The following is a 26,131-nucleotide window of genomic DNA, read 5'->3' as shown; positions in this document are numbered from 1 at the left end:
TGTCAAGTACTCACAATGGGGAATAAGATATGTTGATGGGGATGTCATCAGTGTCTTAATTATGACGTCATAATTCGACAAGGACAACGCTTGATCTGATCAGCATGAATAAAACAAAAATTCCTCTGCAAGTGTTCGTCCGATGGACACGAAATTTTCAGAATATGTGCGGCTCCTGTAGAATTTTAAAATGATAATTATAACATTATAGGTCACGTGGTACAGGCGCCATCTTGGAAAAAGTCGCACCTCTATATCTCCAAAACCGCTGCATGGAAAAAATTGAAACATTGCTCATTGTAAAGAACTCCATATGGGGAATAGGTGTTGTTAACGATGCCGTCATTGGTGCTTTAATTATGACGTCATAATTCGACAGGGACAACGCTTAGTCTGATCAGTTTGAAATGTATTGAGCGTGATCTATGCAACAATTATATTAGAGAATATAATTTTACGATGTCATCGCTTACGTGGTCTGGCGGCCATATTGGATCAAAGAAAAAAAAATGTTCAAAAACAGAAGAGTTGGCTCGCAACAAGTTGACTGCGCAGAGTAAGTATTCTATGAATACCATCTATACACAAAGAATTAAGTTAAGCACCCCTACACAACGAATTAAGGTAAGCACCCCCTAATATATATTCTTTGTGTATATGTATACATTGGCATATATTCTAAGGTATGTGAGATCAAATAATGATTGGTATGACATTAGCAATTATCCATTGATGAAATTGAGTGATCAAAGTGAAAAAAAGTGATTGGTTGAGTCAGTGATCCGATCACGTGGGTCCTACACACGTTATTGACGCAAAGATCGCTAGAGGTCTTCTCAGAACAATGACTGTACGTTAGAAAACATAAACGTCATCCACACTGTCCGTGATGGACCTATAGCTCCATACTTAAATTGAGGTGAAAATATGCCTAAAATTCCCAAAAAATTTCACCTTAAATTATTCAGAATAAAATATTGAAAACGGCATGATTGTTATGTTTTTATGTGACCATAATATCACTTCTCCAGAAAATATAGCAATATCATGGGTATATTACACTGTTTTGACGACAACAAACTTGTAATGTGCGAGGTTGTAAAAAAACGGGGGGGGTGCTTAACTTAATTCTTTGTGTATAGTTGTAACTTGTTGCTTGGCCTACAGGTGAGCAAGCTCATGAAATAGCAGGTCCATGTGCTGGAGTAGAGAGACCAGGCAGCTCTTGGATTTTCCTTCAAAATTACTCTCACAAAGTTATGCACGGTTAAAAAAAGAAATAAATGCAATCCGATGTTTGCTCACGTGGGTAACTTTATGTGAAGCACAATTTATATTCATTTTCATCTCTGCCCAAAGGTTTCTCTCTCAAATCTCAATCCTTGCAGTTTATTTCAAGTTAACAAGGTCGCTCTCAGTTATTGTTCCTTATAATTTCATGACTGCAACTATGAGTTATGACGTCATACTATCATATACATTATGACATATGATATGACGTTGACGCGTTATGAGAGTGGATTGGTTTTACATATTTAGGGGACCAAGTATATAAAAGACTGGGTGTCTTATTGTTGTTGGACATTATTATTATTCTTTCTGCCAAATTTTGTGGAAGCTGCAGCGTTGGCACTGTTGCTACGATTACGCTGAAACTTTCAAGGAATGTTGGGGCCAATGGGAATTGATGCCATTTTTTCCCCCAAATTTTGATTTTGCAATCACCATGGCAATCAGCTTGGATTTAAGAAAAAAACCGAAAAAAATCTTCTCCGAAACCGCAAATGCTGTCGATTCTTGTCAGATTATGATTGACTACCCATGGTGCAAAAAGGTTAGTCAAGATGACGTCATGGGTGAAGTGGTTTGGCAGCTCTGATGAGATAAAAAAAATTCTCTGATCAACACAAAACATTTTTTGTGGCATCTATGCATCAATAAGAACTTTAATATAAAATATATTTTTAATTGGTCACATGATTTGGCAATGAAAAATAAAACACAATTGATGATGTCATCGGTCACGTGACATGGCGGCCATATTGGATTTATGAAAAACTTTGAAACATATCTCCTTCATTTATCGGTTGAGTTGAAACTTGGATCACTTATAGTACGCCACTTGAATTGATGTATACCCTAAGGATGATGTCATAGGTCATGTGACATGGCAGCCATATTGGATTTCTTGAAAAAGCTCTAAAATGCATCTCTGTGGCGGATACGAAAGCCCACTGGCGTGGTGACATCATTCCGCGCACCAAGTGGGCGGCGGCCATGCCCGAGGGGTAGGCGTGGCCTCAGGATATACACCGGGCACGCAGCCCGGAGCGCGCCAGTGCTACAGTGACCTCTTTGAATAAAGAACATTAAACTTATCGCTTTGTCCACTTCCTCCTTGGTAGCAAGTCGCGCGCGTAGCACCGCATGCTTCATTGGTGACCTCCGACATTCGAGTCAGCCGTCGCTGACCACCCGAAACTGCCGCAACAATGGCTACCAACGCAGTCTCCATCAAGCTCCCTGAATTCTGGGAGTCACAAGCTGAAGTTTGGTTCCTGCAGGCAGAAGCCCAGTTCCGACTTCGAGGCATCACGGTGGACGAGACCATGTACTGCCACGTGGTCGCCGCCCTCGGGCCCGGCACGGCCACCCGTGTCGTATCGGTCCTAAGGGATCCACCTGCCGACGGCAAGTATGAGGCGGTCAAGCGTCTCCTCCTCGCCACGTTCGGCCTTTCGGTGGATGCACGGGCCGATCGCCTCTTGGACTTCCCCGAGATCGGGGACACGCGACCGTCGGTCTGTATGGACCATATGCTGGCGCTCATGGGCGACGAAACCCCGAACGCTCTATTCCGGGCGTTATTTCGACGCCAGCTGCCAGCACGAGTCCGCCTCGCTTTGGCTGGTTCCGCGTTAACGGAACCCCGTGCGCTCGCTGCCGAGGCCGACAAATACTACGCGGCTTTGGACACGCAGGCGAGTCGGCGCGGTTGCCGAGGCTCCCGAGGCTTTCCCCGATGCACCGCACCTCGTGTCCGCCGCCACGCCCCGCCCACCACCACCGCCGCCGCCGCGAAGAAAACCGTGGCCTCCGACGCCGCAGCTGCCCGCCTGGTGTTTCTTCCACGCCAAGTTCGGCCACGAGGCTCGGCAGTGTCGCCCGCCGTGCTCATTCGGCAGGTCGGGAAACGGGCGAGCCGGCGCTCGGTGGCAACGGTGAGCATCGGCAATTCAAACAGCCTTCTGTACATAACGGACACCTTGTCAGGGCGCCGTTACCTGTGCGACACGGGGGCGCAGGTGAGTGTCGTTCCTGCCGGTACGTCCGACAAGCAAACCGCGGGCCGAGGTCCCGCGCTGCTTGCGGCCAATGGTACGTCTATACGCACGTACGGAAAACGCTGTCTCTCTCTGCGGTTCGGAGGGCAGGTTTTCCGTTGGTCGTTCGTTACGGCCGACGTGCCCATGGCACTGCTCGGCGCGGACTTCTTATGTGCTAATGGATTACTGGTCAATGTAAAGCGCAGAAGGCTTGTCCAGGCTGAGACGTTCAGCTCGCTCGCGTGCGCGCTGCCCGCCTCGTTGAGCAGCTCACAGAGCGGCTCACCGAGCGGCTTGCTGAGCGGTTCCGTTCCGGCCAGGTTCATCTGTACGCTTCCGGCAGCGGACGAATTCACCCGCCTCCTCGCGGGTTTCCCGGCCCTCACGCGGCCCACCTTCTCGGCGGGGACTGTCAAGCATGGGGTGGAACATCACATCCCCACCGCCGGGCCACCGGTCTACGCCCGGGCACGCCGCCTCGAGCCGACGAAGCTCGCCGTAGCTAAAGCGGAGTTCGCTACGCTGGAGCGGCTCGGCATCGTGCGGCGCTCCGAGAGGGCGTGGGCGTCCCCGCTCCACATTGTGCCCAAGCCCGGCGGGGGATGGCGACCGTGCGGGGACTACCGGCGCCTCAACGACGCCACCACCCCCGACCGCTACCCCATCCCCCACATCCAGGACTTCTCCGCCCGGTTGGCGGGGATGTCCTTTTCAAAGGTGGACCTCGTACGTGGCTACCATCAGGTCCCTGTCAGGCAGGAGGACATCCCAAAGACGGCTGTCATCACGCCGTTCGGGCTTTTCGAATTTCTTCGGATGCCCTTCAGTTTGAAAAATGCGGCTCAGGCGTTCCAGCGCCTCATGGACAGCGTCTTGCGTGGCTTGGATTTTTTGTACGTCCACCTGGACGATATCCTCGTCACCAGCGCGTCCCGCGAAGAGCACCTTCGTCACCTCCGCACGCTCTTCGAACGTCTGGGCCAGCACGGCCTGATCGTGAACCCCGCCAAGTGCCGGTTCGGTGTCGCTGAAATCGACTTTTTGGGGCACCGCGTCACCAGGCACGGGGCCGTCCCCCTACCGGCCAGGGTGGAGGCGGTGAAGGGGTTTCCGCGCCCCCGCACGATCAAGGGGCTCCAGGAGTTCCTGGGCATGGTAAACTTTTACCATCGGTTCCTGCCCCGCATCGCCCAGCTCCTGCGCCCCTTACACGAGGCCCTTCGAGGGAAGCCGGGCAAAGGTGACGTTACCTGGACCGAGCAGATGGACGCGGCGTTCTCGGGCGCGAAGCTCGCCTTGGCCAACGCCACCATGCTCGCGCACCCGGCGCCCGATGCACCGATCGCCCTCACCACCGACGCCTCGGACTACGCGGTGGGCGCGGTGCACGAGCAATGGGTGCGTGGTGCTTGGCAACCGCTGGCGTTCTTCAGCCGGCAGCTTCGCCCGCCCGAACGCCGTTACAGTACCTTCGACCGCGAGTTGCTTGGGCTTCACCTGGCGGTCAGGCACTTCCGCCATCTGCTCTAGGGCCGTGCGTTCACAGCCTTCGTCGACCACAAGCCGCTGGTTTTCGCGATGGGCAAGGTCGCCGAGCCGTGGTCGGCCTGGCAACAGCGTCACCTCGCGGCTGTGTCCGAGTACACGACGGACATCCGACACGTCGCGGGAAAGGACAACCCGGTGGCCGACTGCCTTTCCCGGGCCGTCGCCCACGCAGTCCACCTTGGCATCGACTATGCCCGGATGGCGGCGGACCAGGCCGCCGACCCCGGGGTCCAGGCCTTGCGGACCGCTGTCACGGGCCTCCGTGTCACCGAGGTGCCCTTCGACGGCGCGGGCACGGCTCTCGTTTGCGACGTCTCCCTCGGGTGGCCTCGCCCCATCGTGCCCGCAGGCTGGCAGCACCAGGTTTTTGACGCCATCCACGGCTTGTCCCACCCGGGCACGAAGGCCTCCCAGAGGTTGGTCGCCGACAAGTTTGTCTGGCATGGCCTCCGGAAGGCCGTCCGTGGCTGGACCAGGACTTGCCTCGCGTGCCAACGCGCGAAGGTGCACCGGCATACCCAGGCCCCATTGGCCCCGTTTACGGTGCCGGCACGTAGGTTCGACCACGTGCACGTGGACCTAGTGGGACCTCTGCCCCCCTCGCGGGGTTTCACCCATGTCCTTACCATGGTGGACCGCACCACCCGGTGGCCAGAGGCCGTGCCTTTGGCGGTGACGACGGCGGCAGACGTCACGCAGGCGTTCATCGCCACCTGGGTCGCCCGGTTCGGCGCCCCCTCGGACATCTCGTCCGACCGCGGCCCCCAGTTCACCTCGGAGCTCTGGGCCGCGGTCGCGCGGGGGCTCGGGGTCCAGCTGCACCGAACCACGGCCTACCACCCCCAGGCCAACGGCCTGTGCGAGCGGTTCCACCGCTCGTTGAAGGCCGCGCTCCGGGCCACCCTCCGCGACGGCGGCTGGGTCGACAGGCTCCCCTGGGTCTTGCTGGGCCTCCGGACGGCGCCCAAGGAGGACCTGCGTGCATCCGCGGCGGAGTTGGTCTTTGGACAACCGCTGCGGGTGCCGGGCGAGTTCCTCCCCGACCCCACGGCACCTTGGTCCGCGGCGCAGGAGCGTTCTGCACTGCAGGAGACCACCCGGAGGTTCGCCCCGGTGCCGACGGCGCACCACGGGCACCCTCCTACACACGTCGCCCCGGAGCTTCGCACCGCGGAGTACGTCTTCGTCCGGCACGACGCCCACCGGACACCACTGCGGCCCCCGTACGACGGGCCTTTCCGCGTGCTGGAGACCGGGGTGAAACATTTCACCCTGGACATCGGCGGCACTCCTGACCGGGTCTCCATAGACCGCCTCAAGCCGGCCCACCTCGACGTGGACCACCCACCGCCGGTGGCTCGGCCCCCGCGTCGGGGCCGCCCCCCTGCGGGCGGACCCCCAGCACCGCAGGCACGCCGCCCCCCGGTCCGGCACCCATCCCGGGTACAGCCGGGGGCATCCCACCTGGCATCCCTGCACACCGGACGCCGCCGGTCGCCAGAGGGCGCTTCGGCCGGGTCATCCGTTTGCCCCGCAAACTGGCCCTCCAGGTGCGCGGGAATTCTGGGGGGGGGGGGGGGGGGGCGGCGCGTGTGGCGGACACGAAAGCCCACTGGCGTGGTGACATCATTCCGCGCACCGTGGGCGGCGGTCACGCCCGACGGGTAGGCGTGGCCTCAGGATATACACCGGGCGCGCAGCCCGGAGCGCGCCAGTGCTACAGTGACCTCTTTGAATAAAGAACATTAAACTTACCACGTTGTCCGCTTCCTCCTTGGTAGCAAGTCGCGCGCGTAGCACCGCGTGCTTCATCTCCTTCATTTTTCAATCGATTCAGTTCAAATTTTGCATAAACGGGTCCCGGCTGCCATTGTTAATTATGTCGTCGCACACTTGTGCAATCAGAGTGGGGAGTCTTGGTCCCCGGGGCATCACTGCTCGCAGTTTTGATTAAAATATAAATCTATCGATCAAATGCTCACACATCAATAGTTAATGATTAGACTTGGTCGTGTAATGGTTAGAGGGTCTGCTCAGTCTGGAAGGTTCGATGGTTCGATCCCCGTTTCAAAGACTAACCAGAATAGCACTTGGTGGAGAGCATAACTCCGTCCAGGCTGTACAGTTGACAATATTTGGATCTGGGCCTGAAGCAAAATCGAATCGGCTTCTTCTTGTCGCCAAACCAACTCGTCCACCAAGTTTTGTCATAACTCGTGTACAACATTTTTAAATATCATGCTATATAAGTATATATAGTTTTTGGTACAATCTCTCAATCGTGAAATAATCACTTTAAAATTTTTGGTCGGATCCAGATCTGGATTCGGATCTTCATCAAAATCAAATCGTGATTGTCACAAACCTAAACTGTGCAACAAATTTCGTCCAAATCTTTCTTCAAATTTTTAAGACATCCGGCATAACCTCGGTCCACCTTAGGTTGTGGAGGTAAAAATGGTAATGCTGCTTCCTGGCTTAATACTCAGCATTTTATTTTAAAAGAATAGAGCAGTGACAAACCACCAGAGGATGGCAATTTCATTGGCTCAATGGCCTCCTTCTGCAGTGAAGTTCCTTGTAAGGGAAGTAATTTAATTAAAAAACAAAACAAAATACAACTGCAGATACATTCAAAGTACACCGCCCCAATGCCAAATAATTAAAAATCCTACAGCGCGGCATTGCCGGGGCGCCTCTGGCAATACCACAGTGTAGCTCATAGAGACTGTATTTGTAGGGAGAGGTGTACAATAATTGATTGATTAATTGCATAATTAAAATCAATAAAAGATTGTCATAAAATATTTTCTTAATCAATTGGCTAATAGCATAACTAAACCACTAGTGCCTCATCCGAAGATGTATCTTTTAGAAATTTAATTAAATAAGTCATTAATTAAAAAATTAAATAATTAATTTATTAATCAATAAATAAATTAATGGATAATTGATTAATCAATAAATCAAAAACATCCTTTATAGTCACATCACTTGGTCACTGTCATGTCCAAATATTAGCTTCCTAGCTCAAAAGGTGCCTGAGATATTGGCCAAATTAGAAAGAAAAGAAATAAATATTTAGGAATGAAAATAAATAAATCATAATCGTAAAAAAATTAAATAATCAATCAATTGCCTAATAGAACACCTAAACCACCACCATTTCATCCGAATCTGTAACTTAAAAAAAACAAACTTTTAGTCATTAATCAAATAATTAAATAATTAACGGATTAATTGATTTTTTTTAAAATCAAAAATAGCCTTGACAGCCAAATCACTTGGTCATTGGCATGGACAAATATCAGCTTCCTAGCTCAAAAGGTGCCTGAGATAATGCCCAGATGAGAAAGGAAATGTACAAGTCGGTGTCACTGGGGGAAGACAGTACTAACTTAGCCACTAACTTAATTTATCGCTAATAATTAAGTAATTAATCAATTAATTGATTAATCAAAAAACAAAAAAACACCGTTTTTGACAAAGGACTTGCTCAGTATTGTGCCGAAATTTCAAGTTCCTATCTCAAAGGATGGCTGAGATATTGCCCAGACAACCAAGAAAACAAACAAGAAAACAACTGGAGTGAAAACCGAGTACTCCTTTTGAGCGTGCGTCATTGCCGAGCCCACTTCGGTGCCCGGCAATGACGATTTGCAGCACCTGGGGATGCCATAGGAAAGGAGCGGTGTACAACAGATGAGAGCCTAAAATCCCACCCGTAACTTGGAGCAAGTCTTACTTAGCCACTAATGTTTAAAGTATGGGCGTGCAGGAATTGCATTAATAGAAACTGTGGCTGAAGGACACAACTTAGCAGCCCAGGTGGGTTTCACTTTAATGCTTTACAATGCACTATTGTTCCTCAACAAACGATATAGCCAGAGAGAAACAAACAAAGATGTCTCCAACCTTCAAACAGACAAGATACCTGTGCCAGGCTCTCCGTGAATTCCAGAGACATGGCTTTTTCCGCACGGCCTTTCTGAGGGTCAGCTTCTTCAGCTGCATCCGCCCTTTGGTCAGTGATGTCCTGAAACCCTGTTTGTGCATCACGGGAGGGGGAGGCAATGATTTGGGTGAAGCACAAGTGGCAACTACCATAATCCACAATGTAGTCCCTTATAATGTTGCAGTCAAAGTACGGATAGCACTTATCATTTCATTGGTTCTCTGTGGAGGGAGTTGCTTCTGGACAAACAGTAGCTTGTTGTTGCGCAGTTTCACCTGGACATTTAAGACTCAGGTGCACTATGACAGCAGTGACACCGACAATGGCATGGGGTCAATGACGCTTAAAACTTACACATTGTCACAAACGTTACCTGCAATGACTTTTGTTGTTACGTTTTGGATGAGTTTTTTTCTGTCCCATCATCAGCTGTTCAGAAGATCTCTCGTGTTGAATTCGTGTCCAATCGGTTCCCTTTCATCTGGAGGATTGATATTGAAATTTGAGGAACAACCAGAAGTTGCACGGTGGTAAGTCGGGTGAATAAGGCGGATGTGGGAGGGCAATAATGTTTGTACCACCAAAAGTTGTTGGATGGAGAGCACTGTGTGGCAGAGCGCGTTGTAATGCCTCCTTACTCTTTACTCTCTTTCCTCTCTTACTTTATTCCTCTTTTTCCCCGCCTCTGGAACAAACTCCCTCACTCCCTTCAATCCCACTCCTCCCTCCAGGTCTTTAAAACAGCTGTCCACCACCATCTCTTGTCTTCCCCCATCCAAAACCTTGATCTTTTCTACCCCTGCTAATTTCACCCCAGATTCACTTTTTTGAAATTCCGACTTCCTTCCTGGAAGTCTTAGCAGTGCCCATGTGTTTTATACCTCTCCCACCCCCACCCCCCCCCCCCCCTTCCCATGCCTCCTCCATGCAAGCCCTCTCCCTCCCACAGATCTCCCGATGTCCCTGTTCTCTGCTGTTGTACTTGTGTGCTTCCCTCTCTCTCCCCATCTTGTCTCCCGCTCCCTGTTTTGCTTGTCCGTTTTTTTTTTGTGACTGATGTTCGCTCTTACATGAGCCTCGATCTTGTATACCAAAAAAAAAAAAAATGCAGGAGCCACCCATTCTTCCACTTTTCTGGTCTTTTCCATCTGACTGCCTCTCGCAAACGTTTGACAACTTCCATGTAGAAAGCCACGTTAACGGCAGCACCTTTGGGAAGAAATTCTGCATGAACCATTCCTTGCATATCGAAGAACGCAATCTGCATGAATGGTCTCTTCCGTGATTTATCGAATGGTTAAACGTCGGTTTGCTCGGCCGACAGTTCTATCTTGATCGATGCTTTCATTGGTTCATGCTGTTGATGGACGACCGCTTCTTTTGCCATCTTTCATCGACTCATTTCCTCTACGAAACCTTTGAACCCACTTGAAAAGGAGGGTTTACCGTGGGAGTTGTTGTATGCAGATGATCTGGTGTTGATTGCGGAAAGTATGGATGGACTGAAGGAAAAGATGAACACGTGGAAGGAATGTATGGAGACAAAAGGTGAATATCGGAAAGACGAAGGTGATGGCAAGTGGTAAAGCATGTGGGGAGGTGGAAAGAACTGGGAAGTGGCCCTGTGCTGTGTGTAGAAAGGGTGTCGGAGTGAACTCCATTCAATGTACAATGTGCGCTTGGTGCGCTTGGGGAGACATGGGTATGGGAGTGGGTTCATCAAAAATGTAGTGGTCTGAGAGGGTCATTAACCAGTGTGGCAGCTACATTCAAATGTAAGGTGTGCACAGAGGGAGCTGCAGATGGAGGAAATGTTGAGTTGGATCTTGGAGACGGCGTGAAGCTGGAAGGTGTGAAAACATTTTGCTTCCTCGGAGACATGCTGAATGGAGAAGGTGGATCAGACTCGGCAATGGTTGCTCGAGTGAGATGTGCATGGAAGAAGTTTCGAGAATTGAGTGGCGTGCTGATGATGAGGGGAGTGTCGTTGAAGCTGAAGGGAAAGGTGTATGCTGCATGTGTGAGAAGTGTTATGATTTATGGGAGCGAGACATGCGTAATGAACGTAGAGCAGCAACGAAGGTTGGAAAGGGTGGAAATGCGAATGGTTCGACGGATGTGCGGAGTATCGTTGAGAGAGAGGAAGAGAAATGATGAATTGCAAAAGATGATGGGAATAGAGCCTGTGATTGATGCTGTGAAGAGGAGCAGGTTGAGATGGTTTGGTCATGTGTTGAGGAAGGATGAAAGTGACTGGTTGAGAAGAGTGATGGAAATGAATGTAGAAGGAAGTAGAAGACGGTGAAGACCGAGAAAGACTGGGCTAAAGATGGTGGAAGAAGAAATGCGGGCAAGGGGGTTAACAAGGAGAGATGCAGAAAATAGGGCAAAATGGAGAAGATTGTCATGGGGACCGCAAGGCTAACCCCCGCTCTAGCAGGGAAAATGGCCTTTAAAATGCATGTTGTTGTTGTTGTATATGTATATGTATATGTATATGTATATATATATGTATATATACTGAAACGCAAAAGAAACTTACCACCTTTGAAACCTTTAAATATCAACAATAACACTGCGTGTAGTAAATGTGTGAACTTATTTGTGGACAATAGTGTCCTCACTGTCAGACAAAACGGTCATGGATGGTCACTTGAACCTTCAATGGTCACTTCATAGCACAGCTGTTGAACAGCCGTTTTGACTGTCAGTGATTAGCCAAGGGGTACGGGATGATTTTAATGAGCTGCACGTGATGTCTTGATATTGGCTTTAAAAAGGCCAGTGCAAAATGGGCATTTTGACCGAAACATTTGACCATTTTGACCAACTTCAAAAAGACCGAAAACGCAAAAGAAACTTACCACCTTTGAAACCTTTAAATATCAACAATAACACTGCGTGTAGTAAATGTGTGAACTTATTTGTGGACAATAGTGTCCTCACTGTCAGACAAAACGGTCACGGATGGTCACTTGAACCTCAATGGTCACTTCATAGCACAGCTGTTGAACAGCCGTTTTGACTGTCAGTGATTAGCCAAGGGGTACGGGATGATTTTAATGAGCTGCACGTGATGTCTTGATATTGGCTTTAAAAAGGCCAGTGCAAAATGGGCATTTCAATCAACATGCCACGATTGTCAAGGGATCAACGGCAGCGTGCCCTGGGCATGCTGCAAGGCGGACTGAGCTACCGTGAGGTGGCACATCGCCTTGGCTGTTCACACCAGACGATATCGGCCCTGGTGGTCAGAGACACCCTCCACAACTCTGCAGATGACAGACCTCGATCAGGGAGGCCAAGAGTCACCACTGCAAGGCAGGACAGGCAGATGGTCCGAAGTCAAAATCGATTCCGTCCAGCATCCCGCACTGCGGCAGAAACTCCGGGGCGTGCAAACCCACGGATCTCCAATGATACTGCACGAAGACGACTGCATGACTATGGTCTGACTGCCAGAAGACCATACAGAGGCCCCGTGATGACGGCTGCCCATTGCCGCAACCGACAGAGATGGTGCCAGCAGCATCACCGGTGGACCTTGGCGCAGTGGAACGAGGTCGCTTTCAGCGATGAGTCAAGGTTCTGTGTGGACAGTCCTGATGGGCGTGAGCGTGTCTGGAGAAGAACTGGCGACGATATGCCGATTGTTGCGTGCGTCAAGCCAACAGGTGGGGTGGCCCAAGTGTGATGGTGTGGGCCGCCATATCAGGCCGGTACAGGACGCCACTGGTGGTTGTGGATGGGAATCTTAACGCTCAGCGGTATGTGGATAACATCCTGCGACCTCATCTGCTGCCATTCCTGCTAGACCACCCAGAACTGAGAACCTTTCAGCATGACAACGCTCGTCCCCATGCTGCTCGCTTTATCACTGCATTTCTCCAAGGCGAGAACATTAACACCATGCAGTGGCCTGCGCTCTCCCCTGACCTGAATCACATAGAGCACCTGTGGGATGAGCTTGGGAGACGCGTAGTTGGCAGGGCCAGGACACGGGCAGAGCTGCTTCAGACATTGAGGACTGAGTGGGACAGAATCCAGCAGCAATCCATCCAAAGACTGGTAGGCAGTATACGCCGATGATGCACTGCCTGTATCCAAAACAATGGTGGCCACACACGCTATTGAAAGGGGACTGACATTGCACCCTGTGCTGTTCTGTACTGTAGAACAAACTGATGAGATGGTGTATCTTGGTCAAAAACTTGACATGTCATCAATAAAATGCCAATGTTTCAATAAGCAATTGTTGGTTTGTTTTATTTTGAACTGTTACAATTTTATTACATTTCAAACAAGTGATAAGTTTCTTTTGCGTTTTCGGTCTTTTTGAAGTTGGTCAAAATGGTCAAATTTTTTGGTCAAAATGCCCATTTTGCACTGGCCTTTTTTAAGCCAATATCAAGACATCACGTGCGGCTCATTAAAATCATCCCGTACCCCTTGGCTAATCACTGACAGTCAAAACGGCTGTTCAACAGCTGTGCTATGAAGTGACCATTGAAGGTTCAAGTGACCATCCGTGACCGTTTTGTCTGACAGTAAAAACACTATTGTCCACAAATAAGTTCACACATTTACTACACGCAGTGTTATTGTTGATATTTAAAGGTTTCAAAGGTGGTAAGTTTCTTTTGTGTTTTCGGTCTTTTTGAAGTTGGTCAAAATGGTCAAATTTTTCGGTCAAAATGCCCATTTTGCACTGGCCTTTTTAAAGCCAATATCAAGACATCACGTGTAGCTCATTAAAATCATCCCGTACCCTTTGGCTAATCACTGACAGTCAAAACGGCTGTTCAACAGCTGTGCTATGAAGTGACCATTGAAGGTTCAAGTGACCATCCATGACCGTTTTGTCTGACAGTGAGGACACTATTGTCCACAAATAAGTTCACACATTTACTACATGCAGTGTTATTGTTGATATTTAAAGGTTTCAAAGGTGGTAAGTTTCTTTTGCGTTTCAGTATATATATGTATATATATATATATATATATATATATATATATATATATATATATATATATATATATATATATATCAACCAATGGCTAGATCAATCGATCTACATTGTGTGTCATAACACTTTGTATCTCTTACTCTCATTGGTCATTGATCGTGTAAACTGTCATCGGTCATTGCTGAATTTGGCTTGTGCTTCTATACCGACTGAAGCAACTTGAAGGTTTGTAATTTATTTTCAAAGTGTTTGAGCTGTAAACCTTTATTTATGGGAGAATACCTTTTTATTTTATTTCGTCAAGGTCAGGTTTCTCATTTAAGCATCTGAATTGGTATCGTTTGTAAACTTTAAATTACGAAAAACCTCCAACACAAGCTATTATTTAAACAAAGTGCAGCCCGATTGGCATTTCCTTAAATGTGTAATAGTTCAAAATATTTCAAACAGTATAATCGTTGTTATGAGATCATTTTGTGCTCTAAAATCACAATATTTTGACCTCTAATGAATACCCCCTTATTAATCTACTCAAAGCTTTGTCACTCACCTGTTGGTTCTCTAAACATTCCTCTGCCACTGCTGAACTGCACTTGGCCGGTTGGAGGTGTGTGTGCCATCCCGACCCGTGACGCAGCAATACGTGTACTCGCTGGCTCATCTCGTACACCCACCAATCCCAGCACCATCATTCCACCGTTTACCGCGTCGGGAGTTCCACTCTTGATGTCAGGTTTGCCATGTGGCCATGGCGTCCGCTGCCAGCGGCACAAGGGCATAGGTTTTGGTCGAATAAGTCACCAGGTTATGACAGATTGGCAAAGATATCTCCCTTTGGGAAGATCCTGCTTACCAAACGACGTGGGTTTAAGGGGCTGGAGGTGAGTTGAGGTAAAGACTTGGAGTCATGTGTTTTATAAGACTTCAGCTGTCTCCCAATTCGTGTTGCTCCTGGTGTTTCCCACACCTGTCTGTTCGGTACCCCTACTTCAGGTATCTTGTTCTTTCTTGGAGGAATAGAAGGAGATCTAAGGGCAGAATTGGAGGACAAGAAAAGAGGGAGAAAAGGCAGGTACAAAGTACAAGACGATGAAAAGATGGAGCTGCTCCTTATAATTTCAGTGATAAATGGTTGCCATGAATAGAAAAGGTATTTTCAGTAACTGGGATGTGGAAATAGGGAAAGGAAGGCCAATGTAAAATTATCGAAACCTTACAGCTGTGGAGAGGCTGCAGAGCCCCCAGATGCACCAACTCCACCGAGACGACTCTGCCACCAGGCATCAAGTGTCCGAGTGGTAGAATGACAAGCTGAAGAGCAGGGACTCAGGAAGCCGTCAGAGCATCGTCGTCCTCCATTCCAAGGAGATTCACTCTCTAATGGGAAATAGAAGCTTCAGGAAAAGACTTGACAAGCCATATATATATATATATATATATATATATATATATATATATATATATATATATATACATGCAGATAGTGGTCAAAAAATAGAAACACCCGGACACGTGGGCTGTACAGCTTATATGCAAAGTATGAGGCTGCCACAGGTACATGGCCAGTGCATGAAATATGGAAATCTCTTCCCGACAGTCTCCTCGTTGTGTATAAGCGGGCCGTGGCTCGACTTCGGTATTAAGTGTTCGCCATAAGAGGAGACCTTCGTTACTTCGAACAGGGTGTAATTGTTGGTGCACATTTTTCAGGTGCCTCAGTGACAAAGGCTGCGGAAATTGCTAACTTGTTATGAGCAACTGTCTCAAAGGTGATGTCAGCCGGGGAAAAATCAGGAAAGACGTTATCATTGAAGGGCAACAATGTGCGGAAGTGCATACTTCAACAAGCGTGATGCACGTGCATTAGTCTGGACTGCAAGGCGAAACAGGAGAGCAATGGCAGAAAAAACTGTGTCTGGAGTTCAATGATGATCGTGAGAATCCTTCATCGTCAAAAACAGTCAAAAGGGAACTTCAGAGAGCTGGCTACCATTGCATGGTTGCTTTGCACAAACCGCTCAAAATACCATGCAATGCCCGTTTGGAGGTCCAGTGGTGCAAGGAGCATAGGTAATGGATTGCCGAGCAGTGAAGGAATGTGATGTCTGATGAGTCCTCCTTCACCATGTTCTCGATAAATTGACGTGTGCATGTGTGGAGACAGCCCAGGGAGTTGTGCATCCCCGGATGCCTGGTTCAGACAGTAAAATATTTAGGTGGTGCTCTAATGGTGTGGGGCGAGGTTTCCTGGCATGGCCTGGGTCTACTCATTCCAATAGCTAAGAAGGCAGGGTTGATACAGCATGCTACTGTCCTGAGCGATCAACTGCATCCCATGGTGCAGCATTTCTTCCTACGGAAGAGTGTTTTCAGGTCGATAATGCTCCAGTCCGCAGAGCACGTGTTGTCACCGGATGGTTTGAGGAGCATGAGGACGATGATATCCATCTACCATGGCCCTTCCAATCGCCAGACCTCAATCCCAAAGAGCATTTGCGGGACTGTCTGGAGAGGCGCCGAAGACAGCGGTTTCTGCCTCCATCAAACAGACAAGAATTGGAGGACTTCCTTGTGGAAGAATGGTGCCACATTCCTGAAGAACAGTTCCAAACCCTTGATGACTCCATGCCATGCCATGTCCATGCTGTTCTGGAAATGCGTGGTGGCCCAACACCCTACGAAGTGACATTCTGTTGGTGTTTCCATTATTTTGTCCACTACCTGTACATATATATATAATGTCAAAAAAGTATTTCCCATGGCCATGAATGAAACAGCACTTATGATGTTCATCCTTTTTGATGAAATTTCTTGCTCTTTTCTGTCACACCTTTTTCTCACTAATGGGAGAGTTTCGCAATACCACTTGTAAGTGTCGTGTTTCTGGTTCTAAAAGTTTTTGATGGAGAAACCCATTGACTCCCACACATTACACTAAATGGTGCCTGCTTCATGTGGCCATACCGTCCTCACTGCTGTGCGTTTCTGTGCTACCATCTGGCTCCATGTCCAGCAGAATTCCTTCGCCATGTTGAGCATCACTATAAAACACACACACAGACACATACACCTCTGGAATGCAATCGGATTGTCTGCAGAATCTCACCCACTTTTGTACACCGCTCCTTTCCTATACCATCTCCAGGTGCTGCATGTCATCGCCGGACACCGAAGGGGGCCCAGCGATGACACGTGCTGAGAGGGAGTACTCAATTTTCACTCGTTTTCTTTATTACTTGCAAAATCGAAGATTTTTCAAGTATATTGGTCGGTTGCGTTTGTGGTTCTGTCTGTCTGTCTGTCTGTCTGTCTGTCTGTTTGTCTGTCTGTTTGTCGCAGGCCTACAGGTCACAATTCAAAACCGATCGTCACGAAACTTCAAGTTGTATAGGTCGTCCCAATTGAGAAGCCTATTGATTTTGAGGTCAAAGGTCAAAGGTCATTGGAGGTCAAATTTCTAAAATCGCCATTTTAAATCCGATTGACTTAAAAATTGAACAGCATTTGTATATCAAGTCAATAAATTGGGAAATGAAGTATTTTTGAGGTCAAAAGGTCAAAGGTCAAGTCAAGGTCAAATTTTAAAAATCAGCAATTTTCATCTGAAAAGCCGTCAATTCTCAACCGATTGACTTGAAAATTGAACAGCATCTGCATATTGTCACAAAATTGGGAAACATACTATTTTTGAGGTCAAAAGGTCAAAGGTCAACTCAAGGTCAAACTTCCACAATCATCACTTTACATCTGAAAAACCGTCAATTTTCATCCGATTTACTTGAAAATTGAACAACATTTGCATATTGCCTCACTGAATTGGGAAACCAACTACTTTTGAGGTCAAAAGGTCAAAGGTCAAATGAAGGTCAAACTTCCAAAATCATAAATTTTCATCTGAAAAAAACCCGTCAATTTTCATCTGATCGACTTGGAAATAGAACAGCATTTGCAAATTGTGCCACTAAATAGGAAAACCAACTATTTTTGAGGCCAACAGGTCAAAGGTCAACTCTAGGTCAAACTTCCAAAATCATTAATTTTCATCTGAAAACCCATCAATTTTCATCCGATTGACTTGAAAATAGAACAGCATTTCTGTATTGCCTCACTGAATTGGGAAACCAACTATTTTGGAGGTCAAAAGGTCAAAGGTCAACTCAAGGTCAAACTTCTAAAATCATCATTTTTCATCTGAAAAATCGTCACTTTTCATCCTGTTGACCTGAGCTTTGATCAAGATCGTAAATTTTAATCTTCATGAAATGGACAATTTGCTGTATCAATGGAATTTTTGTTCTTCAGGGTGGGGTGTGGATTTTGCAAGTATCGTGCTCTGCATGACGTCTTCTTGTTTGTCCGTTTGTTTGTCACTGGCGTACAGGTCACAATTCTAAACCAATCGTCACGAAACTTCAAGTTGTATAGGTCGTCCCAATTGAGAAGCCTATTGTTTTTGGGGTCAAAAGGTCAAAAGGTCAACATAGGCCAAAGGTCACCAACATTGCCAAATTTCTAGAATCCTCAATTTTTATCCGATTGACTTGAAATTTGAAGAGAACTTGCATATCTGGTCACGGAATTCAACCACCAAGTATTTTTGAGGTCAACATAGGCCAAAAGGTCAACATAGGCCAAAAGGTCAATAGGCCAAATTTCTAAAATCCTCAATTTTCATCCAATTGACTTGAAATTTGAAGATGACTTGCATATCTGGTCACTGAATTCAACCACAAATTATATTTTAGGTCAACATTGGCCAAAAGGTCAACATAGGCCGAATTTCTAAAATCACCAATTTTCATTTGATTGACTTGAAATTCTAAGAGGATTTACATATATGGTCACTCTCTTCCTCACTCTCCCTGCACTGCCCTCTCTCCACCCCACCCACAGGAGTACCTCTGGCTACGGCTTCCTCTCCGCTCCCACCTTTTGTTCATATGTGTTCTGTACCGTCCTCCAAACAATGATAACTCCATTTACATTTCTCTGTCGGACAACATGGACCAACTTCTATCAACTCATCCAAACTCTCTCTTCCTCATATGTGGCGACTTCAACTGTCATCATGCCAGCTGGCTGGGTGTGGGTTCATCTCTCACCAGTCATGGCACCTCAGCAAAGGACTTCTGCGACTCATTGGGACTGACACAATCTGTCAATTTCCCGACCCGGATCTCAGTCAATGGAGTATCTTCTCTTCTGGACTTGGTTATGACTAACTTCCCTGCAAATGTCTGCTGCTCTTCTTCTGCTCCAATCGGTTCTTCTGATCATGTGCTTGTTAAAGTGGCCATCTCACTGGCCATTCTCAGAGAGCCTCCTCAGCGCCGACGAGTCTGGCATTTCACTCAGGCCGACTGGCACGGTCTGCAAGCAGCCATCAATCAACTGGACTGGTCTCCCATCTCTAATGCCTCTGACATCAATTCTTCCTGGGAATTCTTCAAAAGCAAACTGCTCTCTCTCATGCACAGATTTATCCCATCTCGTCTTCAGTTGTCTTACCCTTCCTCCCATCCATGGTACACTGAATCTTGTGGTGAGGCAGTTGCCGTGAAACAACTTGCCTTTGCATCTTGGAAGGCAAATCCAACTGAAGGCAATCTCAGTTCCTTCCACCAAGCTCGAAACAAGTGTGTTTCTACCCTCAGGAGTGCCAGGAAGCACTCTCTCCACACTCAAGATTGAACTCTCAAACCTGTCTCCTTCCTCCAAATCCTGGTGGCGTCTGGTCAAATCCATTTCTGGTGTTTGTTCCCCCTCCATCCCCTCCCTTACCTCAAATGGCTACACAGTTGACACCACACGTGACAAAGCCGAATGCCTCAACTCTGTGTTTGCCTCAAAATCTTGTGTCCCAAACCCATCTCTCTCTGTTCCCACCTTTCCCAGTCGAACCCAACTACTCCTGGACTCTGTTTCCTCTCCTGACAAGGTGGAGAAGTTTTTATCAAACCTCGACTCTGATTCTGCAACTGGACCAGATGGCATCAGCCCTCGGGTCCTAAAATCCTGCTCTGCCGCTCTATCTCACCCTCTCTCTGTTCTTTTCACCCTCTCTTTTGCTCAAGGTCATCTGCCAGCATCTTGGAAATCAGCAAACATTACCGCTTTACACAAAAAAGGTGCAAAAACAGATCCTTGCAACTACAGACCAATCAGCCTGCTCCCAATTATCAGCAAAGTCATGGAATCCATCATTGCTTCGGATATCAAATCCTTCCTCTTCTCCAATGGCTTGATCTCTGATCATCAATTTGGATTCAGACCAGGTCATTCTACTCTGGACATGTCTGCCTGCAACCCTCTTATGGTTAAACTGCCAAAGTCTAGGCTCTCTGCTCACCTTCACTCTTCATTCTCCTTTTCTCCCGCCTCTGGAACAAACTCCCCCACTCCCTTCAATCCCACTCCTCCCTCCAGGTCTTTAAAACAGCTGTTCACCACCATCTCTTATCTTCCCCCATCGAAAACCTTGATCTTTTCTACCCCCGGCAATTCACCCCAGAGTCCTTGCAGTGTTCATATGTTTTATTCCTCTCCCACCTCCCCCCAAGTCCTCCCGATGTCCCTGCTCTCAAATGTTGTGTTTGTGTCCTTCCCCCTCTCTCCCCATCTTGTCTGCCGCTCCCCTTGTTTTTTTTTGTGTTTTGTGTGTCGGTTTGCCTTTTTGTGTGATTACTGTTAGCTCTTTCACGAGCCTCGATCTTGTGTACAAAAAAAAAAAAAAAAAAAAACTGAATTCAACCACTAAATCTATTTTTGAGGTCAACATAGGCCAAGTTTTTAAAATCCTCAATTTTCATCCGATTGACTTGAAAATTGAACAGCATTTGCACATTGAGTCACTAAATAGGGAAACTAACTATTTTTGAGGTCAAAAGGTCAAAGGTCAACTCAAGGTCAACCTTACAAAATCATCATTTTTCATCAAGAAAAATCGTCACTTTTCTTCCTATTGACCTGAGCTTTGATCAAGATTGTCAATTTTAATCTTGATGAAATGGACAATTTGCTGTATCAATGGAATTTTTTTCTTGGGGGTGGGGGACGGATTTTGCAAGTATCATGCTCTGCATGACGTCTTCTTGTTTATTTATGTATTTATTTCTTGTTTGTTTGTTAATTGCAAAATCGAAGATTTTTCAGGTATATTGGTCGGTTGCGTTTGTTATTATTCTGTCACTCGCCTACTGATCACAATTCTAAAGCGATCATCATGAAACTTCATCAAGTTGTAGAGGTCGTCACAATTGAGCAGCCGATTGATTTTGAGGTCAAAGGTCACCTGGAGGTCATATTTCTGAAGTCGCCATTTTTCATCCGATTGACTTGAAAATTGAAAATTGTACAGCTTTTGTATATTGAGTCACGGAATTGGGAAACCAAATATTTTTGAGGTCAAAAGGTGAAATGTCAACTCAAGGTCAAACTTCTAAAATCATCAATTTTTATCTGAAAAATCATCACTTTTCATCCTCTTGACCCAAGCTTTGATCAATATCGTCAATTTTAATCTTGATGAAATGGACAATTTGTGTATCAGTGGCATCCTTTTTGGGGGGGGGGGGGGTGGGTGGATTTTGCAGGTATTGTGCTCTGCATGCCGTCTTCTTGTTTGTTTGTCCAGGCAATATCTCAGCCATCCGTTGAGCTAGGAAGCTGAAGTTTTGGCACAATAGCGAGCACTTGCTTTGACAAAAACGGTATTTTTTGGATTTTTGATTAATCAATGAATTAATTAATTACTTAATTATTATCGATTAATTAAGTACTTATTTTGTTTCCTTTCTCATCTGGGCAATATCTCAAGAACCTTTTGAGCCAGGAAGCTAATATTTGGACATGACAGTGACCAAGTGTTGTGGCTATAAAGGATATTTTTGATTTATTGATCAATCAATTAATCGATTATTTATTTATTGATTAGTCAATTAATTCGCTAATTAATTATTATTTTCGATTAATCACTTATTTATTTAATTTTCAAAAAAGTTATAGCTTTGGATGAAACACTGGTGGTTCAGGTATGTTATTAGCCAATTGATTAAGAAATTATTTTACGATTACTGTTTATTGATTTTAATTACGCAATTAATCAATCAATTATTGTACACCCTCCCTCCCAATACCATCTCTATGTGCTGCACGGAGGCATCACCGGGCACTAAAGGCGCCCCGGTAATGCCGCACGCTGGCGGATGTTATTTATTTATTTGGCATGGGGGCGGTGTACTTGGAATGTATCTGTACTCGTTTCTCACTTTTTCTCACTTGTTTCTCACTTTGTTACAGAATCAGAGAAAATTGCACTAACAGAAGTATCATCCTCCTGTTTACTCGAGGTGTTACTACATTTTATGACAACACTTGTTTACTCTCTCAAAACGATTTTGCCTAACAATAAATGCATGGAACAAAGACATCTCTATCCCAAAAATAAAGCAATGAGAGTGATATTGTTCATAAAATGGCAAATGGATTTCGGATTGAAATGGACGAGTTGAGTCGGTGACAAGAACAAGCCGATTAGATTTTGGTTCAGGTCCGGATCCAGATCTGACCTATCAGTGGGATACAAAACATGTTCAACTTGGCAGAGCTATGCACTCTACTGAGTGCTGTTCTAGTTACCTTATGTTTTCACCTGTGTTTGTCTCTCTGTCCCGTTTGTCTGTGAGCAGGATATCTCAAAAAGTTACGGTCGGATTTGTACGAAACTTGGTGGACAATTCGGTGTGTGACAAGGACGAATTGATTCGATTTTGGTGAAGATCAGGATCTGCATCTTGATCGGAGAATTTTTGAGTGATTCTTTACCAAACCCGATATATAACATGATATCTCAAAAAGTTATGGACGGATTATGACCAAACTAGGTGGATGAGTTGGTTATGGGACAAGAACAAGCCGATTAGATTTTGGTTCAGGTCTGGATTGCGATCTGGCCTATCAGTGTATTGATCGTTTCGTTTGTTAATTTGTTTGCCTAGCTGATAACTTTCTTTTTTCTTTTTGTAATAAGCACTTCCCTGAACTTTGCCGTGTATGATCATTTTGTGGGAAACTCGTTTATGGGTATTCGTTTTCAATGAAATGACATTTTCCCACATCTGAGACACATCATGTTTGATCCAGGTGGTTACAGCCCTCTACTCACCAGTACTCCTCATGACTGGTCATGCAGTTCTCATAGGTGGGTCCTGAGAGTTCTTCACTTCCAGGAAAGATCTGATCGTGTTGGAGGATGAGCGACTTGATAACCTCGCTAACTTGTGCCTGGATGGACACTTGGTCTTGGTCATCGGGAGCTGGCATGAGGGTGGGCCCGAAGCAGATGGCAAGGTTGTAAGCACCCATCATGTTTTCATCACTGAACTGCGACAAGCTATGAGGAAGTGTGGGATGTGGAAACAGCAAAATCTTGGTTAGAGTCAGAGTCAATTGGATGAGAAGAATAAATCTGATGTAAATTGAAAAAAAGGTAACTCACTGATTGAGGAAAGCGAAGAGGAAACGCATCACGACGAGAACACTTGGGGAGATGCTGCAGAGGCTTTTACACATGGCTGCAGCACGATCACCTGGGTCTTCGAGCTCTGCAGATTGGAACAGTGGAGTTTCATGTACACCGTGCTAACAATAACCTATTATTTTAACACCACCTCTATTTTCTCAACCATATGCTCCCTTGGTCATTGCACTTCCAGGCTCTAACATTTTGAGAATCACGTACGGACAGCAGAGACGAGGTTGAAGAAGGCTTCCAGAGGTACGAGGGGTTGTTCGAGCTCGCGGAAATACAGCTTCAGCACTCCAGCCACTGAGTTAATGTCGTGCATTTCCGCATCCCCGGCTAATGGATCTTCTCCTGCAATTGGGGAAGGAGTTGTTGCTGTTAGTATCTCAAACGTAGGTGCATTGTGAGTCGTTCAGAGGTTTGAAGGTCAAAAGAAGGGAGATGTTGTCAATGCTGGAAGATAATTGGCATACACCTCAACCTTGGGCATGCTCGTGAAGCTCTGGGGCCCCTCGGTGATGATCATAAGAATGCAACATTAATACCTGTATTCTGGTGCATTTTGCACCAATTACTTCAAAGGAAAAGAAGCAACGTTTTAAGAATCAATGCATCAATGTCGGACCCAAAGTTTTTTAAAATCAGGAGAAGCTGTCAAAATCGACGGATGCGTGTTATGCGTCTTGTCAGCTTCTCCTTGCCCACATCTGAGACGTTAGCGCATTTTAACGTCTCAGATGTTAAAATTCCCATGGCCCATTTCCCATTCCCAAAATTCCCATTCCCATGGCCGTTAGCGCATTTTAACATCTCAGATGTTAAAATTCCCATGGCCCATTTCCCATTCCAAAATTCCCATTCCCATAGACGTTAGCGCATTTTAACGTCTCAGATGTTAAAATTACCATGGCCCATTTCCCATTCCCATGGCCGTTAGCGCATTTAAACGTCTCAGATGTTAAAATTCCCATGGCCCATTTCCCATTCCCAAAATTTCCATTCCCATTCCCATGGCCGTTAGCGCATTTTAATGTCTCAGATGTTAACATTTCCATGGCCCATTTCCCATTCCCCATTCCAATTCCCATGGTCGTTAGCGCATTTCAACGTCTCAGATGTTGAAATTTCCATGGCCCATTTCCCATTCCCATTTCCATGGCCGTCAGCGCATTTTAACGTCTCAGATGTTAAAATTCCCATGGCCCATTCCCCATTCCCAAAATTCCCATTCCAATTCCCATGGCTGTTAGCGCATTTTGATCAATGTTCTAGTGATTTCGCCCATTGCTCTACCTGTTCACCGATGCAGATTGACACGATAGCCTTTTCCTCCAAGACTAGTTCTTCATTCTTAATTTCCTACTTATCTTCGTGGCGCCCGCCATGTCTTGTCAACGATTGGCTATGAAATACACACGAGATCACATCCACCTTTCAGGCAATTTTGGTTGCCCCATCGAGATTATTGGGATATCTCCTGAAGTTGCATTCAATGTGCATTGTTTTTTCACATGAAAAGTGATAAGTAACCAAAAATATGACAAACATGAAGGAGAACAGAAAAATATAACCAAATTTGATACTAAATGAATTCTAAGTCCACAGAAAAGCAGTTAAGGAATGAAAAATCAATACGTACAAACCTCTTTCAAAGGCTTGCCTGATTTCATTCATGTCCACCTGAGATCCAGAAACTCGAAATATTCCTTGATGCTGTAGACCTAGAAAGCAAGAGAAATGAGTGGGCAGATGAACATACGTGGTCAAGGCAGGTTTAACCTCAGTTGTTTGACTTTGAGCTCATCGATGTGATACTAGCAAGCTCCACAGGGACTTGTAACATCTCCACTTACCAAAATCGAGTAGAGATACAATATACAACTAGAGAGTGCATAGAACACTTTACCGCATGCAGTGTTCAAGTATTTAATTAAATTCAAATTAAATAATGATTTTAAAGGTTGTATAAAAAATTCCGGAGGTTTAGCATCATTGATGCAGCCTTATACACCACCTTATTTAACATCTTCAAGTACTGAAAAACTGGAGGTGGAGGTTTTTGGAGCAATAAGAAGGCAATTTGTGTTCTAAATTGTTGAAGTATGAAATTTAATTTAAATAAAATAAAGATTGTAAAAGTCGTATAAATAAATTCATTCCGGAAGTTAACCGCCATTGACGCAGTGCCTATTACACCACCATATCTAACATGTTACATTAGTTGTGTGTGTACTTTATGATGTCCTTAAAAACAGCAAGTCCCCTGTTTGTAATTATTTTCAATTTTCTATGACAGGCAGAAAGACTAAAGCATCGCACCCGTGTCCGAAGGAAGCGGTTCAGTTTGGCATTTTTATTATGAAATAGGCAAAGCCAAGAAACGAATGAAACCCTTTTTAATAACCCTTTAGAATTACCCATTAGAATTACCCTTTACAACCTTTTAGAATTGCCATATAAACCCCTTTATAATAACCCTTTAGAACCCTTTATAATAACCCTTTAGAATTACTCGATATAATCCATTAGAATAACCCTTTAGAATTTCCATTTGGAACCTTTTAGAATCACCCTTTGAATCCCTTTAGAAATACCCTTTATAACCCTTTAGAACCCTTTATAATAACCCTTTAGAAATACCCTTTAGAAATACCCTTTAGAACCCTTTATAATAACCCTTTAGAATTACTCGATATAATCCATTTGAATTACCCTTTAGAATTACTGTTTAGAGCCCTTTAGAAATACCCTTTAAAACCCTTTAGAATTACTCGATATAATCCATTATAATTACCCTTTACAATTACCGTTT

General features: G+C 45.9%; 1 protein-coding gene across 2 annotated transcripts in view; it reads right to left on the bottom strand.

Moving 5' to 3' along the window:
* The window catches only part of LOC137424586 (SLIT-ROBO Rho GTPase-activating protein 1), a 91,396-nt gene that overhangs the window by 3,272 nt on the left and 61,993 nt on the right, over positions 1-26,131 (bottom strand). For both annotated transcript variants that reach the window (XM_068112181.2, XM_078775643.1), the window contains 9 exons: positions 24,963-25,040; positions 23,536-23,670; positions 23,293-23,398; positions 22,960-23,187; positions 16,761-16,837; positions 15,014-15,173; positions 14,650-14,824; positions 14,347-14,554; positions 8,809-8,918 (listed from right to left, as the gene is read on the bottom strand). In XM_068112181.2, coding sequence (XP_067968282.2) covers positions 8,809-8,918; positions 14,347-14,554; positions 14,650-14,824; positions 15,014-15,173; positions 16,761-16,837; positions 22,960-23,187; positions 23,293-23,398; positions 23,536-23,670; positions 24,963-25,040 — 1,277 coding nt within the window. The remainder of the gene's footprint in view (positions 1-8,808; positions 8,919-14,346; positions 14,555-14,649; positions 14,825-15,013; positions 15,174-16,760; positions 16,838-22,959; positions 23,188-23,292; positions 23,399-23,535; positions 23,671-24,962; positions 25,041-26,131) is intronic.

The sequence above is a fragment of the Myxine glutinosa genome, chromosome 4 (assembly GCF_964187855.1).
Source record: "Myxine glutinosa chromosome 4, kmMyxGlut1.1, whole genome shotgun sequence".
Classification (NCBI taxonomy): Eukaryota; Metazoa; Chordata; class Myxini; order Myxiniformes; family Myxinidae; genus Myxine; species Myxine glutinosa.
Note: the sequence above shows the minus strand (reverse complement) of the source record. Positions and strands in the feature narration are given on the sequence as shown.